The 25,264-nt window shown below is 39.2% G+C and overlaps 1 protein-coding gene across 1 annotated transcript in view; it reads left to right on the top strand.

The window, feature by feature from the left end:
* LOC116904369 overlaps positions 1–25,264 on the top strand; it is a 214,486-nt gene that overhangs the window by 174,273 nt on the left and 14,949 nt on the right. The window contains exon 4 of the mRNA XM_032907247.1: positions 2,523–2,573. Within this exon, the coding sequence (XP_032763138.1) occupies positions 2,523–2,573 (51 nt within the window). The remainder of the gene's footprint in view (positions 1–2,522; positions 2,574–25,264) is intronic.

The following is a 25,264-nucleotide window of genomic DNA, read 5'->3' on the forward strand; positions in this document are numbered from 1 at the left end:
TGCTAAAAGAGCCCCGGGCTCTTTTTTCTGAGATGAGAATCTTTTTCCTTTAAAGTGTCTTTGTGATTCAATTTCTATAGTTGAAATGCTGTGATGTGTGCAATAGCAGCGCCCTCTGCTGGTCATTTTGTATAATGATGCGAATGTGGATAATTTCACGGGATGATTCAAAGCCAGACACAGAGACTGAGGCTAAATGGACAAACACTGTCAACTTTAAATGGTTTACCTTTGCAAGCCTAGAGAGCTGTGACTCCTTTCATCGTTTGCAAAATGACGTGTGAGTTCAGGAAGTTGATATTTCTTCTGTCCTGCAATGACAATTTCATTCGCAGCAATGAGGCATTAGCAATCGCTTCTATTCTGCCTGCTGTTGGTCTTCATTTCTTTCCTCATCTAAAATGAACAGGGTTTTATGGTTAACCTGTGTGCCATTCCAACAGATCACAGATAGTTACGTCTGATTTATATACAAGACTACACATATCAATCTTAAATGGGAATAAAAGGATATTTAAATTCAGCAATGACTGGAAGATGGCAAAGTGTATACCTGCAGAGCCTCCAAGTGTGAGATCAAATCCCCAGAACTTATAAGAGCTAGATGCCCAGCAGGAGCCTCCATAATCCGAGTGTATCTATGAGGAGATGGGCAATAGACACAGGGGAATCCCAGGAGCTCAGGGGCCAGCTATCTTGGCATACTCAGGGGGAAAACAACAGAGACCCTCTCTCAAACAGCTGCATACACACACACACACACACACACACACACACACACACACACACACACAGATGCTCGCATGTATACATACTTGCACACACTTAACACATGCATACACATGCACATACACACAAAATCAAAAGATAAACGAAAAGGCAAGTGAAACTTGTGTGTCTACAAGATACTAGGGACCTTAGTTTGGTCTGAAGTGATAGGGATACAAATTGTAGACTTAGTGACTGTGGCTCCATGTACTAGATTATAAACTATGGAGAGGGGTTGGGGATTTAGCTCAGTGGTAGAGCGTTTGCCTAGCAAGGGCAAGGCCCTGGGTTCGGTCCTCAGCTCTGAAAAAAAAAAAGACAAAATATAAACTATGGAGAGAAGCTAGAGGAAGTAAAATCACCTTTGCAGCTTTCTTCCCGGGTTTTCTAGAGAAGTTTTCTGAGCAGCTTCTCCAAGCCTGCCTTTGTGGACTCATGTGTTTGTGAACATTTGATTTAATATCAATTTTAACAAACCCCACTTTGCCATCATCTTCTGAGATGCTCACCTTGGACCTGCCCACTTGGATCTGAGAACAGGCTCTGTTTTAGCAGCTTGGAATAGATTAAAATGTTGGTGGACAGCCTCTTAAAGGAAGCTTAGGCACAAGAATGACCAGTTCTGTGGCAATCTGTTAGATGTAATCGGGTTCACCTCTCTAAACCTGCTAGGTTGAGGTTGCTCTAGCCTTGCCAGTTTTATTCAGATATTTAAATGAAAGTCACAAAAGCTCATTTAGACGTTGATGATGAAGCCTTGGAGTCTGTTTTGTTTCAGTTAACAATTCCTGAGCATGAAGCCTACCCTGGAGTAGGACTGATACACCTAGTATTCTTCATTAAATAAAGCTGATTCTTCCTCTCCTGACAGGTACTACTTGCAAACAGCGTCTTGATTAGGAGAGGGACTTGTGTCCAGTGCCACTACTCTGGGCTGGGGTTTTCATCTGTCTGGAATATGTGCAGGTCTTATGCATGTTGCCACAGTCTCTGTGTGTTCATATGTGCGGTAGCTCTGTTGTGTCTGGATGATGCTGTTTCCTTGGAGTCACCCACCACCTCCAGCTCTCAAACTCTTTCCGTCTCCTCTCCCATATAGATCCCCTGAGGCAGGGGTTTGAGGAAGACATCCCATTTGGGGCTGAGTCCTCCAAGGTCTCTCACTGTCTGCACATTGTCCTGCCATGGATCTCTTTGTTGATCACCATCTACTGCAAGAAGAAGCTTCTCTTCTGAGGGTTGAATGGCACACTGATCTGTGGTTATAACATATGTCATTAGGAGTCATCTTGTTGCTATGTTCATTTAGTAGAATAATGCTAGGAGGTTTTCCCATGAGGTCTACCTAGTCTCCAGTGCTTGGCCTCATTAGTAGTGTCAGATGTGGATTATATTCCATGGATTGAGCTTTCAGAGTGGTTGGTTGTTCCTGTAACATTTGTACCCCTATTGTATCAGTGTGTCTCTCAGGCAGGTTGCTGCTGTAGGTTTCAGGGTTTGTAGCTGGGTATGATGTTACAGATTTCCTTTCTCTTCCAGTAGTGTGCAGAGCACCTTCAAGCACCATAAATGGTAGTCAGTAAGGGAATAGCTTCCAGTTGGGTCTAGATTTCTAGAGGGCTTTACTTTCAGATTGTGGAGGATAATCAATAAATAACACTGACAGTAGACCTGTGAGGTTTTTAGGTGAGATGTTTATGGGTCCCCTTTGTTCTGCCTTGCTCCTAACTGTGTTTTCTGTTTTTTTCCCCCAGTTGCAAATGAAGCAGGAGATAAGAATGTCAGACCCCTTGCACGCTTCTCCCGTGAGTAAACCTTGCTTCTCTCTCCTGGGCTCTAGGAGAACATGTCTGCCAGAGGCCTTTGCTGTGTGCATCACCTCTATGAATCTGTTAGGTGTTATTCAGACGGTAATGTAGAATATGTCTCCCGCTAGTTAATATTACACTTCAGCCCCATCCCATGCAAGGTACTCCTGGCCATGGGGTTTTTAGACTTGAGACCTCTGGTCTCCAAGCTGAACTCTAGGGCTTTGCTCTCTGAAGACTGATTTTCAGAGCAGTAGAAAAAGTCTCACCCTTGCTTTTCAGAGATACAGAGCTTCCAGATTTCTACTCCAAACCTCTTGAACTAGGGCCTGCATTTTAACAAATCTCTAGTTGGCTCTTGTCACAGTACTTTGAGAGGCCTTGTGTGAGGAGTATCCCCACAATACAGTGAGCGGAGGGAGGAGGTTTAGTGGTGCTGAAAGGGAGAAGCTTGTAGCTGCTAGGCCTATCCATATATAAAGTGTCCTTGCAACCCACTGTTGCAGCTCAGATGGATTGATGACTTTCCTGGGGCTCAGGAATATTCCCAAGGAAGGCTACTGTTTCCCACCAGGTCTGTTCAGATCTTGATAAGAAAGGAGCCATCATGCTTCACTCCTTCTTTAAAAGGGAAACAAAAATATCCATAGGAGGAGATAGGGAGGCAAAGTTTAGAGCAGAGACTGAAGGAAGGGCCATTCAGAGTCTGTCTCACATGTGGCCCATACATATACAGCCACCAAAACTAGATAAGATGGATGAAGCTAAGAAGTGCATGCTGACAGGAGCCAGATATAGATGTCTCCTGAGAGACACAGACAGAACATGTCAAATACAGAGGTGAATGCCAGCAACAAACCACTGAACTGAGAATGGGACCCCCATTGGAGGAATTAGAGAAAGGTCTGAAGGAGCTAAAGGTGCTTGCGAACCCATATGAACAACAATGCCAAGCAACCAGAGCTTCCAGGGACTAAACCACTACTCAAAGACTATACATGGACTGACCCAGGGCTCCAACTGCATATGTAGCAGTGAATAGCCTTGTTGGGGCACCAGTGGAAGGGGAAGCCCTTGGTCCTGCCAAGGTTGGAACCCACCCCTGTATAGGGGATTGTTGGGGGAGGGTGGTAATAGGGGTGCATGGGAAGGGGAACAACCATGTAGAAGGGGAGGGGGAGGGGCTAGGGGGGCTGATGGACAGGAAACCAGGAAAGGAAATAACATTTGAAATGTAAATAAGAAATACCCAATTTAATAAAAATGTAAGGAAAAAAGTAATAGTGCCACCTAAGCCTCTTTAATTTATGGCCACAGGAACTTTTCATTACATTTGGATACTGTAATTGGAGATACGTATACATAAATTTTTGGTGTACGTTAGTTATACCAACATTGTTTTATTATGATATTTCTATAAATTTAGATAATGTTGATTATCAGTTATCGGACTAGCTTAGACATTATTTGCTAATGATTTTTGTTTATTTGTAAAATAAATCTACTATTTGAAATTTTGTCACTCTACTCAGAGAACAGGGATATTTTGTGACATGAAACGGTTTAAAATAGCAAAAGTTATTTTTAAATTACTGTATGTTAAAACCCACAATAAAGATTTGAGCATAGAAAAGTAACAATAAACAAATCTGTCAGTGTATACACTAATTAAAGCTTCAAAAAGAAAAAAAAAACAGTAGCTATCAGAAGTTTCTCAAAGGCTTCCATACTCATGTGCTCGGTAAGTCACATAGCAAATTTGTGGATGTCCTGGAGTGAGTTGGTACCAGTGAACATGATTGGATGCTGGAGCCAGAACAGGAGCAGTAGAAATGCTCTGCAAACCTCTTCTGCTTCAAGTTGAGAACTGGTTGCATCTTAAATAAAAATAGGTGGGAATTTCCCTGCTACAAGGCCATTTTTGCTTTACTTTCTGTTCTTTAATTTTATTTATGCTTCTCTGGGCCCTGGATTTCTAATGTGAAAAATGAAAGCGATAACGTTTACAGAAATGTTGAAATCCCATCCCATCATTACCCCCGAGTGTGGTTGACAAGATCTGAGTGTGACGTGGCCAGAGTGATCTTAACACATGAAGTTAAAACTATGATTTACAGAGATTTAAAACTATTTATAGAGATTCCTTTAAACTCGGCCTTCTCACGCTTTCAGAACATTTCAAATTTTAGGATTAATTTGGCAGAGATGGTTTTTCTAGAACTGTAATGATGTATGCTAATGACGGAGAACTAAGTGCTTGCATTGTAGATAGTGCAATGAACACTCCTCACAGGCCCATTTTTCATTGTCCTCCTACCTGGAACCATTATTTCCAAAATAAGTATTTCAGTGAGGATGATGGATATGCCTTTATCCCTTTTATTTTAACTTTCAGCTCCTGAGCAATAGTCAGAAAGATGGATAATCTGGAGACTGTGTCATGTGCAGGATTTACTTTAATGAGAGGTCCTGACACTTGCCATGGTATAAAAAGAGAAGAGGGTCCTTGAACCATGTGCCCAGGAGACCTGGAGCCATAAGTCCCTTTATGGATAGAAAGGGTGGTTTCTTCTGTAGGTAACGTCTACAACTTCTAAGCTATGTGTCTGATCCAATGGGTGACATGTCACATGATAGCTTATCAGCTAGACATAAATGAGGATGCCAGGGGGAAATTCTATACAGGAAAAATGGTTCACAGTACTCTTGTGATATGAGCTCAACACTGACAAGGACAGGAAAGTGTCTTGACAGAGTGCTGTATGCTGAGAGGTTGTCGGAGTGCATAATAGGTGCTGCCTCTTTTTGTAGCAAGTAGTAGAGAGGAGAACTTGGGTGGCACTAGAAAGGGAAGAATATTCTCCTCATACCACTGTTGAAGTCTCAACTCTTCATCTACCACACTGGGAGAGAAGTGGGATGAAGCATTAAGCATGGGAGGAGGGGGAGAAGCTGGATGATACTCCGGAGCTGGGAAGATAAAGGACTGTACTCTCCAAATGTTCTTTACAAAACAGACCTAGGTGGAAAGCCCAGCTTCCCACCAGCTAGGGTACAGTATACAATGGAATGCCAGATTGGAGCCTTTGCTGTGAGGCCTAGACCCAGGCAGAGGGTCAGAGAAGCACTGGGACAAGGGCTGAGCCCTGGGAGATCTCAGATCCTATCTGTGCCTTCATTTTAAGCTCTAGCTTTGACTTTTAAGCAACCTGGCTTCAATCAGAGCATCTACCTAATAACTGGTTTATTATAAAGTAGTGCTAAGACCATAGTTTGGACCCATCCTGAGGGTAGTCATCCTGAGGCTGAAGCCATAGTATCATTATCCTGGCCCTTTCCTCTTTTATATGGAGGGATCAGAAGGGTTGATGTTTAGAGAAAGTGTTTTCTAATCTTAAAATACAAAAGCTGTTTTCTGTATCCGGGAATAATGGCTACATGTAGTATTCAGGTCCAGCCACAGAGAGGCAGAAGAAGCTTGGATTGCAATGTGCTTCTGCACTCCAGGAGCCAAGAGGCTGCATGATCCTTCGGACTAGTACTGTGAAGGAGGTCCAGGGCACTGCAGAGACATGCAGAGGATACAGTGGTCCCAAAGTGTACATAGCCAGACAGTTTTATTCTGAAATTTCCATTGCTTCCCTAGAAGATGGGAACATAATTTCTCCCTGAGTAGGGCAATCTTTGAAGGAAAATAATAATTTTTAGACTGGAGAGATTGCTTAATGGTTAAGAAAGCATAGTTGTTCTTCCTAAGAACCTGGGTTACTCCCAACCCCCATGTAGTGACTCAGACCTGTTTGCAACTCTAGTTCTGTGGAACCTTATGCCATCATCTGGCCTTAAACAGATATACATGCAGGCAAAACACCTTCACACATAACATGAAAATAAAACTAAATAGTGGTTTTAAAAGCCTCAGGAGGAATTGAAACTAATTAGTAATGCCTGTATATTTGTCACATTTTATCTTGGAGAGAAAAGTATAGATATCGATAGAGATTGATGTTCTGTTGAAGAGCTGAGGCAATTAGGGCTGATGGAGCTAAAGGCAGCATTTAGGGTCTTAGCTCTGGACGAATAATCCCCTTCAGTGTGGCAGCAGTGTGGGAGGAGCAACAATGTACACTGGGGAATGAGTGCTGGGGCAGGTCTGAGACAGATACCAAGATGGCACCTTCTATATGCTGGTGCTCAAATTGTGAAGGAGAATGCTTGGGTGCAGAGAAGTTTTCTATATTGCTACCACTAGGAAGGGCTGTCATAGACAAGGGAGCTTGAATTAGAAAGGGATGGATTCTGGAATCAAGATCATGAGAAAAAGAAAGAGAAAGAAAGACTGAGATGCAGACGGCAGCTCGTGGCCAGGCTGTCAGAATTCTGTGACTTGTGTGTTGTAGAAGAGGGGTAAAGGGCCCAGGGAAGAAGGTATACACAGCATGCAAGGTTTTAAGTAGGTTGAAGTAACAAACTCATAGAAACAGGGAAGAGAAGGAGACTGGATGAATAGACAGTGGGGAGTCGTTTTCAGTGGGTATAAAGTTTCCATTATGAAAGATGAGCACATCATTTTACAACATAGTAGTATACACTTAAAGCATATTAAAGAATAGCTTGTACCACATTTTCAAACCACAAAGCTCAAGAACTAATCAAATCACAAACCAAAGCCAACTAAACAAACAAAAATCCAGATGGACAAAAGGGCATGTTTGACGTGATGGGCATGCTCTGTAGTATCTTGATGGTGGTGATCACAGGTACCACAGTATCACAGGTGTATGCATATGACCAAAATCTCACCATGTATACTTTAAGTCAATGCATTTCATATGTCGATTGTCCCCCAATAAAGTTCAAAAACAGCGGTATGGGGCAGGAGCTGGATTTGAGGTCTCTTGATTTCTTCTATACACTCTATTTAATATTTCTAAATATTCCAGTTCCTGTGCTGGTCTCTCGGTCCCTCCTCAATATTCTTCAGGATCTGACTTTCTGTTTCCCACTCATCCGATGGTGACTCTAGAATGTCTACAGGTGAGGGGATGATAGCTCCATGGTTCTCACATAGAATTCCAAGAACTTTCTAGAAATGCAGATTCTCAGATTCATTCTACATTGGCTGACTCAGGCTCTTAGGATGGATCCTGATAGAACTTTAAAACCATAGAGCTATTTTGAACAGTTGGTTCATTCAGTGGCCCTACCGCCTGACGCACTTTAAAGTGCTACGTCCACCAGCCACCTCCTGGTACCAGTTCTTGATTTCCTCTCATCCTCTTCCATGTCTTACCATTCATTTCCACCCTCAGTAAATGCCCCTACAGAGAACCTTTCTCTCTTTATTGTGTTGGTGTCTGCAGACCCCCTTGCCCTTAGCATCTTACCTTCTGTTTTTTTTTTTCAACTCACATTTTGCCTAAATGCAGACCATCTTCTGCTCACCTAAGGGAAATAGCAGCATTTGCTCCTAGATACATATGTGAAGCTCATATAATAAAAAATGTCAGATTAAACTTTTTGAGTATGCCCATGGCTTCAGAGAGGGCAAAGAAGACATGATTTGGCTATTTCACTCCTCATTTGTCTTATACCTTCTTGGTGAAGAAAAAAATTAGGGCAATGTCTTAGGTTCCAGCAAAAGATAGATTTAGATAACTTGAAAACTTTTTCATTTTTACATGCATAAAGAAATACTGAATAAATATTTAAAAATACTCTACAATAAACAGAAAGCATGTCATGGGTTTTAGCAATGGAGGAACAATTTAATATCAGTATAGCTCATTGATTTCACATTGTTTCCATAGCCCCTGGTATCATGTTTTACTGCTCAAGTAATGAAAGGATTTGGGCTATGCAGTAAGGTGAACTATCTAAAACCCCCTAAACTGGACTTTTAAAACACAGATTTTGTTTTCCAAAAGTGTTTGCATCTTTCCCATCCTACCTGTTCTTGTTAGACTGTGAGATGGATAAACCTCACACTGAGATGTAAGGCTGCAAATTGGTGGCGTATAAATGTAGCAGAAAGAATATGATGTGCCATCAGTAGAGACCATATATGGAACAAAGAATTTTACCTGTCCTTTTAATGTTTTGGGTATCAGTCGAACAGTAGCAGACTAGTGGGGACGTTGGATTTTTTACATTCACTTTGCATTAATGAGGCTGTATTCCATATTTTTCTGATTGTGTGTCAGAGAGTAAGACCAATGAATTCCATGCCAAGACATGTTTAATCAAACTTATAAAAATTCAGGAGGAATTTGGAAAGAAGCCAGAGCAAACAGAAAACTGACTGGTAGAAGCAAAGCAAGTTGAATTATGACAGATTCCTCATCAGGAGCCACAGAAACACAATATATCCAAGTATTAAAAGGAAAGAACTTTAAATGCAGAAACCTGCAACCAGTAGGATGGTCCCCAGAACAAAGGAGCAATTTACATGCTTTAAGATTAAGAAAAAAATCAGGGTGAAGGAAGGCTAAAGGAAGTTTCTAAACAAAAGGAAACTTAAAGAACCATGCAGGACCAGGAGAGTAAGGACAGCAAATACCAAGAACAAGTAGATAAGGGCTTACCTCAGATTTTCTAAATTACTTTTGATATTTGAAGAAAAATAATGATTACCTGGTATGTTTCTAAGTGTACATAAAGAAAATATAATTATTATGAATACTACTAAATATATAATTGTGTTTTAAATTGGGGAAACAAAATGATATAAGTGGATATAAGGATTCTATACTTGAATTGGCAAAAATAATCACTCTAGAAGGCATATTTTTGGTACTTATTATTACCTTATATATCCAATGTATAATGCAATATCCAGTATACCTAATTTGAAAACGATACAAAAAGATACCCTGTACATAAAATGGAATTCTAAAAATTCATAAGAGGAATAGAGGAATGAAAACAAAACAAACAAAATAAATATAAGTCCCCAGTGTAAATAATACCTTACATGCAAATGATATAAGTTCAGCAGTTAATGGAAAGATTGTCATAGTAGATTTGGAAATACGACCAACTGTGTATTACCTATAAGAAACAAATAAAACAGGTCAAAGAATGGAACAAAAGAGCCACATTAGCATCAATCAAAGAGAATCTCTAGTATATCATCAAATAAAGGAAATATTGTTTCATGGTGGTGGCCATTCTACCAAGAAGACAGCAATCTCATATGATTATGTACCAGTAGCTGAGATGTAAAATATGTGAATCAGAATCTGATTCATAGTTGGAGACTTCAACATGCCTCCTTCAAGCATACATGGGAAGAAGAAAGGTTATAGAACTCAGCACCACCAATTAGTAGTATTTAATTGTTGTGTTAAGTGTTAAGTTCATTCAGTTACTGCCACATGCACATTTCCTTCCAAAGTATGCAAAGGATACACCCAGAGATAATTTAACCTTAGATCATAAAAAAATCTTAAGAAATTTATAAGACAAACATTATGCAGAATGTGATCTCTAACTGTAATGGAACTAATATGAAGCAGATCTTCAAACAACTGTAAGTTCCATCATGAAGATGAAGTCTTAAGAGAAATAACATCATGCTTTATTTTAGAGATGGGATAAAAATGAAGTTTGTTAAACTTATGGCACTAAAATGTTACACTTACTCAAACAGGGTTAAGAGGAAAGTTTGTTGAATCCAAATATATGCATGTATTAAAAAAAAAAAACAGTGCAGTCAATCTTAAGAAATTTGAAGGCACCCAAATCCTGTGGGGGGAGAGAGCTGAACTCCAAGAAGTGAGGACAATCCTGAGACTTCAGGGGAGACTGCCACTTCTGCCCTCTTCTGCTCACCTTCCTGGCCCAAGAGGATCCTGCATTGTGGCCTCTGGATACAGTAATATAGGAGCAGTCAGTAGAAGGAACCTGCTAGTTTCTGCCTGGGCATGGAACTGAACTGAACCAGTCCCACAGCTCCCTGCACCCAAATCCCATTGGGGAGAGAGCTAGACCCTCAGAAGTACAGACACTCCTGAAAACTCAGAGAAGACAACTACTTTCTGCCCACATTCCTGATCCAAGAGGAAATTGCCTAGTGCCATCTGTGCCCTCTGGGCACAGGGACCTAGGAGCAATCAGGGGCAGTACCCTTCAGGGTCCTAGGCAGAGCAGAAAGCCAGTCACCAGGAACCCCTACACATCTGAAAGCAGAGGTAAGACCAACTCTTCTGCACCAAGCAACCTGCCTGCAGGCTTCAGGTCACAAAAACTGAGGAGCAGCAATCTGTTCCCAGATCCAGCTGAAAGAAAACAGGTCTACAGGAGTGCTGACACACAAGCCTGCAGGAGGGTCAAGCCACTGTCACAGATATGCAAGACAAGCTAACACCAGAGACAATTCGATGGCGAGAGGCAAGCACAGGAAACTAAGAAATAGAAACCAAGACTACTTGGCATCATCAGAGCCCAGTTCTCCCACTAAAGCAAATACTGGGTATCCAAACACACCGGAAAAGCAGGATTTGGATTGAATATACATTTTATGATGATGATGGAGGACTTTAAGAAGGACATAAATAACTCCCTTAAAGAAATACAAGACAACACAGGTAAGCAAGTAGAAGCCCTTAAAGAGGAAACACAAAAATACCTTAAAGAATTACAAGAAAACACAGTCAAACAAGTGACGCAATAGAACAAAACCATCCAGGATCTAAAAATGGAAATAGAAACAATAAAGAAATCAAAAATGGAGACAACCCTGGAGATAGATAGGAAAGAGATCAGGAGTCATAGAAGCGAGCATCACCAAGGGAATACAAGAGATAGAAGAGAGAATCTCAGGAGCAGAAGATGCCATAGAAAACATTGACACGACTGTCAAAAATAATGTAAAATGCAAAAAGCTCCTAGCCCAAAACATACAGGAAATCCAGGACAAAGTGAGAAGATCAAACCTAAGAATAATACATATAGAAGAGAGTGAAGACTCCCAACTTAAAGGGCCAGTAAATATCTTCAACAAAATTATAGAGGAAAACTTTCCTAACCTAAAAAAAAAAAGAGATGCCCTATACCCAAAAGATGCCCCAACATATAAAAAAGACACGTGCTCCACTATGTTCATGTGCAGCCTTATTTATAATAGCCAGAAGCTGGAAAGAACCCAGATGCCCTTCAACAGAGGAATGGATACAGAAAATGTGGTACATCTACACAATGGAATATTACTCAGCTATAAAAAACAACAACTTTATGAAATTAAAGGCAAATGGTTGGAACTGGAAAATATCATCCTGGTGAGCTAACCCAATCACAGAAAGACATACATGGTATGCACTCACTGATAAGTGGCTATTAGCCCAAATGCTTGAATTACCCTAGATGCCTAGAACAAATGAAACTCAAGACGGATGATCAAAATGTGAAGGCTTCACTCCTTCTTTAAAAGGGGAACAAGAATACCCTTGGCAGGGAAGAGAGAGGCAAAGATTAAAACAGAGACTGAAGGAACACCCATTCAGAGCCTGCCCCACATGTGGCCCATACATATACAGCCACCCAATTAGACAAGATGGATGAAGCAAAGAAGTGCAGACCGACAGGAGCCGGATGTAGATCGATCCTGAGAGACACAGCCAGAATACAGCAAATACAGAGGCGAATGCCAGCAGCAAACCACTGAACTGAGAATAGGACCCCCGTTGAAGGAATCAGAGAAAGAACTGGAAGAGCTTGAAGGGGCTCGAGACCCCATATGTACAACAATGCCAAGCAACCAGAGCTTCCAGGGACTAAGCCACTACCTAAAGACTATACATGGACTGACCCTGGACTCTGACCTCATAGGTAGCAATGAATATCCTAGTAAGAGCACCAGTGGAAGGGGAAGCCCTGGGTCCTGCTAAGACTGAACCCCCAGTGAACTAGACTGTCGGGGAGGCGGCAATGGGGGGGGGTGGGGAGGAACACCCATAAGGAAGGGGGAGGGAAGGGATGTTTGCCGGAAACCGGAAAGGGAATAACACTCAGAAATGTACATAAGAAATACTCAAGTTAATAAAAAAAATATCAATTAAAAAAAAAAAAAAGAGATGCCCATAAACATACAAGAAGCCTAAAGAACTCCAAATAGATTGGACCAGAAAAGAAATTCCTCCTGTCATACAATAGTCAAAATACCAAATGCACAAAACAAAGAAAAAATACTAAAAGGAGTAAGGGAAAAGAGGTCAAGTAACATAGGAAGGTAGGCCTATCAGAATCACACCAGACTTCTCACCAGAAACTATGAGAGCCAGAAGATACTGGGAAGATGTCATACAGACCCCAAGAGAACACAAATGCCAGCCCAGGCTACTATATCCAGCAAAACTCTCAATTAACATAGATTGAGAAACCAAAATATTCCATGACAAAACCAAATTTACACAATATCTTTTTACAAATCCAGTCCTACAAAGGATAGTAGATGGAAAACTCCAACACAAAGAGGGAAACTATACTCTGGAAAAAGCAAGAAAGTAATCTCCTTGCAACAAAACCAAAAGAGAGACACATAAACATAATTCTGCCTCTAACAACAAAAATAAGAGGAAGCAACAAGTACATGAAGTACATGTTAATATCAGTGGACTCAATTCCCGAATAAAAAGATATAGCCTAACAGCCTGGATATGGAAAGAGGACCCAGCATTTTGCTTCATACAGGAAACACACCTCAGAGACAAAGACAGATACTACCTCAGAGTAAAAGGCTGGAAAACAACTTTCTAAGCAAATGGTCCAAAGAAACAAGCTGGAGTAGCCATTCTAATATTGAATAAACTAGACTTTCAACCAAAAGTTATCAAAATGATAAAGAAGGGCACTTCATATTCCTCAAAGGAAAAACTCACCAAGATGAGACTCAATCCTAAATATCTATGCTCCAAATGCAAGGGCACCTACATTTATAAAAGAAACCTTAGTAAAGTTCAAGCACACATTGTACCTCACACATTAATAGTAGGAGATTTCAACACCCAACTCTCATCAATGGACAGATCATGGAAACAGAAATTAAACGGAGACCTAGAGAAACTAGCAGAAGTTATGAACCAAATGGTATTAACAGATATTTATAGAACATTTCATTCTAAAACAAAAGAATATACCTTCTCAGCACCTCATGGTACCTTCTCCAAAATTGACCATATAATTGGTCACAAAACAGGCCTCAACAGATACAAGAAGATAGAAATAATCCCATGCATCCAGTCAGATCACCGTGGACTAAGACTGGGCTTTAATAACAACAAAAATGACAGAAAGCCCACATATACATGACAGTTGAACAATGCTCCACTCACTGACAACTTGGTCAAGGAAGGAATAAGAAAGAAATTAAAAACCTTTTAGAATTTAATGAAAATGAAAGCACAATATTCTCAAACTTATGGGACAGAATGAAAGCAGTGCTAAGAGGAAAACTCATAGCTCTGAGTGCCTACAGAAAGGAACAGGAGAGAGCATACAACAGTAGGTTGACAACACACGTAAAAGCTCTAGAACAAAAAGAAGAAAATACATCCAAGAGGAGTAGAAGGCAGGAAATAATCAAACTCAGAGCTGAAATCAACCAAGTAGAAACAAAAAGGACTATCCAAAGAATCAACAAAATCAGGAGCTGGTTCTTTGAAAAAATCAACAAGATAGATAGACCCTTAGCCAGATTAACCAGAGGGCACAGAGTGTGTATCCAAAATAACAAAATCAGAAATGAAAAGGGACAAAATCTGAGGAAATTAAAAAAATCGGATCCTACTACAAAAGCTTAAATTCAAGATAACTGGAAAATCTGGAGGAAATGGGCAATATTCTAGACAGATACCAGGTGCCAGAGTTAAATCATGATCAGATAAACCATCTAAACAACCCCATAACTCCTAAAGAAATAGAAGCAGTTATTAAAAGTCTCCCAATCAAAAAGAGCCCAGGACCAGAGGGGTTCAGTGCAGAATTCTATCAGACTTTCATAGAAGACCTCATACCAATACTGTCCAAACTATTAACAAAATAGAAAAAGATGGAGCACTACAGAATTCCTTCTATGAAACCACAATTACTCTCATACCCAAGCCACACAAAGACCCAACAAAGAAAGAGAACTTCAGATCAATTTCCCTTATGAATATTGATGCAAAAGTACTCAATAAAATTTTTGCAAACTGAATCCAAGAACACATCAAAATGATCATCCATCATGATCAAGTAGGCTTCATCCCAGGGATGCAGGGATGGTTCAATATATGGAAATCCATCAACGCAATCCACTATACAAAATCAAAGAAAAATCCACATGACCATTTCATTAGATAGTGAGAAAATATTTGACAAAATTCAATACCCCTTCATGATAAAAGTCCTGGAAAGAACAGGAATTCAAGGCCCATACCTAAACATAATAAGAGCAATATACAGCAAACTAGTAGCTAACATTAAACTAAGTGGAAAGAAACTTGAACAATACCACTAAAAATTAGGGACTAGACAAGGCTGCCCACTCTCTCCCTACGTATGCAATATAGTACTTGAAGTCCTAATCAGAGCATTCAGAAAACAAAAGAAGGTCAAAAGAAGAAGTCAAAATATCACTATTTGCAGATGATATGATAGTATACTTAAGAGACCCCAAAAGTTCCATTGCACAACTTCTAAGCCTGATAAACAACTTCAGCAAAGTGGCTGGGTATAAAATTAACTCAAACAAATCAGCAGGCTTCCTCTACACAAAAGATAAATAGACTGAGAAAGAAATTAGAGAAATGACACCCTTCACAATAGTCCCAAATAACATAAAATACCTTGGTGTGACTCTAAGCAAGTGAAAGATCTGTATGATAAGAACTTCAAGTCTCTGAAGAAAGAAATTGAAGAAAATCTCAGAAGATGGAAAGACCTCCCATGCTCATGGATTGGCAGAATTAATATAGGAAAAATGGCCATTTTGCCAAAAGCAATCTACAGATTCTATGAAATCCCCATCAAAATTCCAACTCAATTCTTCATAGAGTTAGAAAGTGCAATTGGCAGATTCATTTGAAATAACAAAAGATCCAGGATAGTGAAAACTATCCTCAACAATAAAAGAATTTCTGGGGGAATCACCATCCCTGACCTCAAGCAGTATTATAGAGCAATAGTTATAAAAACTGTATGGTATTGGTACAGAGACAGGCAGGTAGAATAAGTGAAATAGAATTGAAGACCCATAAATGACCCACACACCTATGGTCACTTGATCTTTGACAAAGGAGCTAAAACCATCCAATGGAAAAAAGACAGCATTTTCAACAAATGGTGCTGGTTCAACTGGAGGTCAGCAAGCAGAAGAATTTAAATTGATCCATTCTTATCACCCTGTACAAAGCTTAAGTTCAAGTGGATGAAGGACCTCCACATCAAATCAGATACACTCAAACTAATAGAAGAAAAAGTGGGGAAGAGTCTTGATCACATGGGCACTGGGGAAAATTTCCTGAACAAAACACCAATGGCTGAGGCTCTAAGATTAAGAATCAACAAATGGGACCTCATAAAACTGCAAAGCTTCTGTAAGGTGAAGGACATTGTCATGAGGACAAAATGGCAACCAACAGATTGGGAAAAAATCTTTACCAATCTTACATCTGATAGAGGGCTAATATCCAATATATACAAAGAACTCATGAAGTTAGACTCCAGAGAGCCAGAAAAAATCCCAATTAAAAATGGGGTAGAGAGCTAAACAAAGAATTCTCAGCTGAGGAATAATGAATAGCTGATAAGTACCTAAAGAAATGCTCAACATCCTTAGTCATCAGGGAAATGCAATCTAAACAACCCTGAGATTCCACCTCACACCAGTCAGAATGGCTAACATCAAAAACTCTGATGACAGCAGATGCTGTTGATGATGTGCAGAAAAATGTACACTTCTCCATTGTAAGTGGGATTGCAGACTGGTACAACCACTCTGGAGGTTCCTCAGAAAATTGGACATTGTATTACCTGAGGACCCAGATACACCACGCCTGGGAATATATCCAAAAGATACTCCAATGTATAACAAGGACACATACTCTACTATGTTTATAGCAGCCTTACTTATAATAGTGAGAACCAGCAAACAACCAAGATGGTCCTCAACAGAGGAATGGATACAGAAAATGTGGTACATCTACACAATGGACAGTCAGCTATCAAAAACTATGACTTCATGAAATTCATAGGCAAATGGATGTAACTAGAAAATATCATCCTGAGTGAAGTAACCCAATCACAGAAAAACTCACATGGTATGCACTCACTGATTAGTGGATATTAGCCCCAAAATTCAAATTACCCAAGATACAATCCACAGACTACATGAAGCTCAAGAAGAAAGAAGACCAAAGGGCAGATACTTCACTCTTTCTTAAAAGGGGCAACAAAAATATTCATAGGAGGGGATATGGAGTCAAAGTTTGGAGCAGAGGCTGAAGGAGTGGCCAATCAAAGCGTGCCCCACTTGGGTATACAGCCCATATACATACAGCCACCAACACTAGATAAGATTGATGAAGCTAAGAAGTGCATGCTGACAGGAACCAGAGACACAGCCAGAGCATGTCAAATACAGAGGCAAATGCTAGCAGCAAACCATTGAACTGAGAACAGGATTCTGTTGGAAGAATTAGAGAAAGGATTGAAATAGTTGAAGAGGCTTGCAACCCCATAAGAACAACAATGCCAACCATCCAGAGTTGCCAGGGACTAAATCACTACCCAAAGACCACACATGGTCTGTCCCATGGCTCCAGCTGCATATGTACCAGGGGAAGGCCTTGTTGGGCATTAATGGAAGGAGAAGCCCTCGGTTCTGCCGAGGTTGGACCTCCCTGTGTAGGGCAGTGTCGTGGGGGCAGGAAGGGTGTGATTGGGGAGGGGAACCCCGTATAGAAGAAGGGGAGGGAGACTGAATATGGGGAAACTGGGAAACGGAATAACATTTGAAATGTAAATAAAAAAATCCAATAAAAGAAAAAAAAACTTTGAAAAAGCTAAACAAAACCCAAATCAAGCACTATAAAAAGAATAATAAAGAAAAGAGCAAGAGTTAGTGACATTAAAAACAGACACATAGATGTGCTGTATAAGAACACACTATATCTATGATGGCCATCCCAGAAATATAAAGCTTCTGTATTTGAAATTGAGTGACAGTGTCACTGTATTGGTATGCTTTATGATGTTGGCAAGTCAAGAAACAGATTAATTTTATTTATAAGAACATATCCCCAAGTGTTAAGCTACACTTGACTGTGAACAGAAAGTCAAGAAGACAGAGAGTTGGTTCTTTGAAAGATCCATAAAATGGAGAAACTTCTAGCAAATCATAAATATAAGAAATGAAACAGAATATCCTGACCAGCAGGTATCAGAAGGACAATAAAATACTCTGGACATTTCTACAGTAGACACAATCCAGAGCTTAGATAAAATATACTTCACTCTTACAAAACTACACAACTCATCCAAAAGGAAACACATTTAGTATCACTATCACTATTATATAACTTGAAACTCCCACAATTTAAAATTTCAGGTCCACATGGTGTGGCTGAAAACTGAAAACCAATGCAAATGAGTTTATATCTTTATCACTACTTGGAAACTGAAAGCCAGCATTATCTTGATAAAGGTATTTATTAAGCAGAAAAAGATAGTACCAGAAGAGATTACAAACCAATACCTTATAGTTACAGCTGCAAAAATTCAGTATTAGCATTTGCTAATACTAAGTCCTTGATAATATCTGTGTATTTGAATAACTAGCAGTAGTTAATTCTAGGGATACGAGGATCATTGACTATTCTAAAAATCATTCAATATAACCCACCTTATTAGTAGGCTAAAATGGGAAAGTCCCAGATGATCATGTCAGTGGTGCAGAAAAAACACTGAACAACACTCAACAGCTACCCATGCTAAAAACAAGCTCAGATTTTAGGGTAGCTTGTGATTAGATAAAGAGTATACACCAGAAGAACCCCTACTGTTAACTGAAGGATAAAAAGGTGGATGATCTTCCCTACAATTGGGAACAAGTACCATATCATGCCTACTTAACATTCTTTTAAAAAATTCTATCTGATACCTCAATGGATAAAAAATAAATTTAAAAATACTGTCAGAAAGGAAGAAATACAAATGTACCATTTACAAATGACATGATTGTTTCTAAGTAGAAAACCCCAAAGAATCCATTCAAAGTTCAACAGTGAGTCGAATAAGTGAGTTGTGTTGTATTATACAAAATCAACAGAATCCATTGTATCACTGTAAGCTGGACAGAAAAATGGGGCAGTGATGTTTACAAGTAGCCTAACCAGGTGGAATGCAAAGATGTAGATCTAACACAATGGTTTGACCTTCTAGGACTGCCATTGTGTATGTAGTCTGTTATTAACCAAACTGTTGCATAGCACAAGACCATGCTATGCTCATAGATGGAAGAGACAACATATTAAAAACACTAGTTGTTATTGTATTGATACCCTGATTTAACACAATTCTCATCAAAATTCTATCAAGATTTTATATAGACATCAATTAGATTTTTATATTTTCTGGAGTTAATCTGAAAAATTCAACAAAACTAGAAAGCCAAATAATTTTGAAGAAGACTCAAGGGCTAGCCTATTTGATTTCAAGGTTCAATAATAAAGACCTAGTGGTGTCAGTGAGAGGATAAACCCACAAGTCAGCCAAATATAATGGCGAACTCAGAATGGACTTACAGGAACACACCTAACTTGTTTTCGACAACACTACAAGAACAGTTCAATGAAAGAAATATGGCTTTTTCAATAGGCTATGCTGGAATGCTGGCCATCTGTAGGCAAGCTACATAGACACAGCAATAGAACAACTCCCAAGACTTCCTGTTATTCCCATCAATCAGAGCACCCCTCAGCCCCAATCAGAGAAGCTTCTTGCAGCAGACAGCAAGTAACACAGAGACCTGCAATTGGTCAACCTGCAGAGAATAAGAGATTTCACAGAGCTCACTCTTAAATGGGAAATCTATATCACATTCCTGGTGTGAAGGCTCAAAATTTTATGAGGAAGAGGGTGTAGAAAGATTACAACAGGGTCGATGCACATATAAACTGAAAGCAATAGAACAGCATGAACAAGTACATGCCAGACAAAATTTCAGCATGAGGGAGGGGAGGTAGATATGGAATAACATCTCCAGCTGAGGGGATATTGGTATTTTATTACTGTGGAGATAGGGGAAGACAATGTTATTCCCTAGTGTGACACCTGGAATACTGACCACACTCCAGGGCAGGCTCTACGTCCAGGAATAGTCAGCCAACAAAAACAGGACTCTGTATATTTTATTTTCTTAAAATGACAGAGGAAGAGAGATAGAAGGAAGGGAGAAAGGGAGGGGAGAACATGAAATTGGTGGCTAGGAGGTGGGGCAGGATCTGGGAAGAGTTGAGAGAGTAGGTTAAATATGATCAAAATACACTGTATGAAATTCTCCAAGAAACTCTCCAATTTTCATAAAAGTATTAAAAGAATTTGAAATGGACCATGGACTTAAATGCTAAGCTGTATAGTTTAAAAATAATAGAAAGCATTCAGACACTGTGCCAAGAGTTAAAAAAAAGAAAGTATTCAGTCCCTGCTAAGAGTTTCTATACATACCAAAGTATATATAGAAAGGAGTCTTGGTAATGTGAACCTTGTAAACTTTAAAGATCTTTGTTTTATGAAAGAATCTACAAGAATAAGTATTCTATAAACTTAAAAATATTTTTAAATCACACATCCATCACAGGATTGGTAACTAGAATACATGAAGAAATTTCAAAACTCAAAAGTGGAAAAGTATACAATTGATTTAAATGTGGTCAAAGGACATTAATAGACATGTCACCGAAGAAAATATACCAATGGCAGTAAGCAGAGGCAAGATATCCTTGGTGTTGGCAATCAGGCAAGCATATTTGGAATGATAACGATACACCATTGCACATCTATCCCATTAGCTAAAGGAAGATCTATGCCACTCAAATGCTGTATTTCACAGATACAGAGAAAAAGCTTTAGAATTTCATAAAAACATGCAGTAACTGTATGACTAAGGACTTGTACTTTTGGACATTTACTCCAGAGAAAATGAAGACATATTAATACAAAAACCTGTATAGGACTGTTTTATTAGCTTTATTAAAAATGTCCAAAATTTGCAAGCAGCTCAGATCTATTTCAATGGCTGAGCGGCTAAACAAACTGGCACCTTATACCATGGTCTATTTATTTCTCAGCAATAAAGAGGAACAAGCTATTGAATGTGTGATGACTTAGATGAACTACCAGAACATTTTGGTGACTACAATAAACTGACCGACGAAGGTTACATACTGCACAATTCCATTTGTAGAATAGTCTAGAAGCATTAGGTCACAGAAACAGAGAACTGTTGATGGGGACTAGTGGAGGGGGTAGAATAGAAGGAATATAAAGATATGGATTTAAGGGGAACACGATGGATGTTGGTGATGAGGGGGATGCTTTGTGTATTCGATGCATAGGTTTTATCTTCCCAAGTAGCTGTGATTTCAGGTCTATGCCACTGGTCCAGGTTAGTGTGGTCAAAACCTGTTAAGAAGGAGTTCTAGCAGTTCCACACTGATCTCCAACAAAAGCAGACACACTCACCGCTGTCCTAGGTAGTTTTTTAAAGACTACACTTGGTTATTTTATAAGAATGAACATTATGACTTACGGGATTTCTTTGACCTGTTAGTTACAGATGCTTGGGTTGTATCTTTTTTGAAAATCACATTTCTATGGAGTGCCAAGCACTGTGACCAGCTCCTTCCCCTGAAGAGAACTCAAGATGCTCCACTAGCTCATGACATGGCACTTTTTAGGTCTTGGCCACGCTTGAGTTGAAGCCCAGTTTGCAGAGAAGTCACATCCTGCTTTGGCTGCACTATGAGCAGTTTCCAAACTATCTCATGGGATTGAGGTCTCTGTTGAAATTCTTATATTTGCAGGTACAGTGCTTGGGTCCTCAAAGAACAGTCTGTCTTCCAAGTCAATAAATCTCGTGAAGTTCAGTTTCCTAAACTTCACAGTAGTAAGGCAGGACAAGGAGTGAGCTGACTGAGCCAGAAACCGGAAGCGTATCTAGTGTATTTGAAGCTGCTGGGGAGGAAGACAAGGCTGATGAGATGTTCATACGAAGTTTTCATTTGGCATCTACAGTCTTCAGATACCTGAAGCTTAGAAACAATTAAACACTTAACCTAGTTAACAGATGTATAAAGATGAGTAAGTCACATTTTTTTAAAGTAGTTTAATTTCAGCATATGACCTACTATATTCATTTTGTTATTAGTAATGCATAATTTGGGCCAACAGGGGAAAACATTGTACTTAGTTTTACTGTATTTCCATGCAATTTGTTTCTAATACATTTATTTTTGATTACAGAAAACATGCCGATTGAGGTCTAAAGGCTAGTGTGTCACATTGTACTCATAACACTTTTGTATGTACTATATCTCTGAATTCATTCCCATCAAGTTTTTATAATGAACTGAAATCATCTCTGAAACTTCCCAAAGGAATAATAGGTAGATTTACAAATCAGCCATCTAGCAGGCGGTGAGTCTTAGATATTTGCATGCTTTACAGACATCAATGTGTTTCAAGGTAGTTATGCACTAAGTTTTTCAGTAAAAAATGCTGGGGGTTGGGTGACAGTGTCTGAATTAGTGAAGACACAAGTAAAAATATAAATTGTAGAAAGTGTTAAAAATGCTGCTAAGTAACTCTCAACTATTCATCTAATCAACACACGCAAATAATACATTGTGATTAATATACATACACTCAAATAATACACTGTCTGTCAAGAGGAGTTTTAGAATGCTATTGGACACAATGGTCCTTTAATCTCAGCTGCATCACTACTCTGCTGAACACATACTTTAAATATGGATAAAGAATTGATTATCTCATTGTCTAATGATCGGCTGCATCAGATTCATTTTGAAAATAGACTTTGAAGACAATGTATCTCTACATGGTAGGAATGACCTCGAGGCTGTGATCTGAAACACTTCATCTCTGCTCTACCCGCTCGCAGTTTGGGCTTGGGCTGTCCACTATTTTTTTTTTTTTTTGCACCTAATTCCATGTTTATTCTGATATAACCACAGCTACCTTCCAGAACCAATGATTGTCAGCAAATAAAATGCCCTGTAAGTACATATCTGTAGAGACTCTTCATTAAACATTATATTCAGTGAAATTAACAGACAGTAAGCAGCAGCAGAAAATGCCCAGAAATTCTTAGGAAGGCATGCTTTTCTACTCTCTATACCTATATGTAAATACCATCTGTCCCTGGTATCACAGAGAGCCCGTCAATCTGTGCCTTTGTTGGAATGAAGGAATGAATGAAGTAGTTTAACTTTATTATGGAAAATTGATTTGCATCTTTTATATTTCTTTATTGAAGTCTTTCCAGATAATAACATTGAAGAATGTTCATAAAACTGTGATGATTAGGGTAACACCTATTTGTTTTTATTTTATTTTAATTTTTAAAATGTTTTTTTCTGCCCTCTCCCTGTTACCCTCTCCCACAATCCTTCCCTCTAGTCCTTCCCCTTCTCTGAGCAGGTGGATATCCACCCACCCTGGCACATCAAGTCTCTGTGAGGCTAGGTGAATTCTCTTTCACTGAGGCCAGCAACCAAAGAATATACATGGGCTGGACCTAGACCTCCCCATACATATGTGGCAGATGTGCAACTTGAGCTTCATGTGGGTCCCGAACGACTGAAATGTGGGCTATCCCAAAAGCTGTTGCCTGTATGTGGGGTATGTTCTTCTAGCTGGGCTGCCTTGTCTGGGCTGTCCACTCTTACTCATGATTCTTCCTGCTGATTTCATCTGGCAGCTTAGGTAGTGCCTAGAACCAAGAGCAATTTTGCTTTGCGGAAAACAAGTATTGTGTCATGAAAGGGTGGGGTGTAGGAGGATTGTGATAAATTCAAAATGAAATGAAAAAGGAATAGGGGAGTTAAATACCACCCTAATCTCCACAATGAAAAAGGTAAACTTGTGCAAAAATGGTTTATACAGAAGCTCAAAAGGAAACACAGAGATATTATTCACACTCTCCATTAGAAGCAGGAAGGCACAGCCCATGGCCAGGAGCAGGAGCAAGTCTATAAAGGAGAGAAGCAGGTGGCTGTAAGCATAATACAACATGATGCAGAGAAAACAAGTGCCCAGTATAGGGATTAAAGTCCACATTGAAATACAGAATGATTCTGAGAAGATGAACTAGAAGACAGTGTGTTAACATGAGGGGAAAAACTGATGAATCAAAAAGGTCAAGAAAAGAGAGATGGAGACCCTAGAAGAGAGCTAAGGTGAGTAGATGAATCACAGGTAAAGAAAACTGACTGCAAAGACCACCCCCCAGAGCCAGCTTCTCACTCCTTTCTACAGTACACAGTACATAAATATCAGGACATGATTAAAATTTAATAAATCCATGATTAAGTTTTCATTCGTGCATATCTCATTAGCTAAGTGGTGTTCTCAGAGTTGCTCAAGGATATGCTTTGGTGAATCAAAACATGTATCAAAATAAATTCTATAGGCTGTAATTTCCTGTACATTGTGGCTATTTTGAATATGAAATTTGGTTGGTCTTAATGGAGATATTTTCTAGATTTAAAATCTTCAGGATTATAGGTTTAGGGATAATGTAAAAACCATTAATATTTTCTTATTTTATGAGTATATGTTAGCATGATAATATTATAGATTATGCCTCTAATAAAGTGAACCATTAAAATTAGTTCATTTGTTTGCCTTTAATAAATGTAGCTTGTAGAAAATTAAAATGACACACATAGCTTTCATTGGTTTGATTGCACAGTATTGCTATAAAGCATACATTATGATGTTAAGGAGCCACTGAACACAAAAATCAGGTAAACAGGTAGAATGCAAAATGTAGTTCTTAGCAGTGAAACATCTCAGTGTTCGGACAGCTCAACAATAAAGAGCTAGACGTTCATAAAGTAACAGTGAACAGAGATGGGGGAGATGGGGGATAATTCCACTATTTCATGTCAAGAGGTATCCATGAATATTAATAAGTTATCGATGCTGATATGGAGATAAAATGGAATATACAATTTTGGATTTAAAGGTAACTTATAATTCTTCAAATGAGAATAAAGCACATCACCATTATATATGGTTTCAAGAAAAAAAAAGGGATAATTATGTTTCAGCAGCTAAGAGCACTGACTACCTGTTCAGAGGACATGGGTGTCATTCCCAGCTTTACATGGCTGCTCACAAGTACCTGTAACTCCAGTTCTAGGGGATCTAACACCCTCTTCTGGCTTCCATAAAGCTGTCATACACATAAAAGTAAAATAAAATTTAGAAAGAAATAAAACATATAAAATAAGATGAAATGTCTTGGAAAACTATGAAGAAGAAGGAGATCATTCTAATAATGTCATCTTTATCAAAAACTGAATTCAAAAGCAAAATCAGTAATTTTCTACTAACATGGGTTTTGGCCCACAATTACAATGTGACAGTCCTATAATGTGTGTGTGTGTGTGTGTGTGTGTGTGTGT

Source organism: Rattus rattus, chromosome 6 (assembly GCF_011064425.1).
Source record: "Rattus rattus isolate New Zealand chromosome 6, Rrattus_CSIRO_v1, whole genome shotgun sequence".
Lineage (NCBI taxonomy): Eukaryota > Metazoa > Chordata > Mammalia > Rodentia > Muridae > Rattus > Rattus rattus.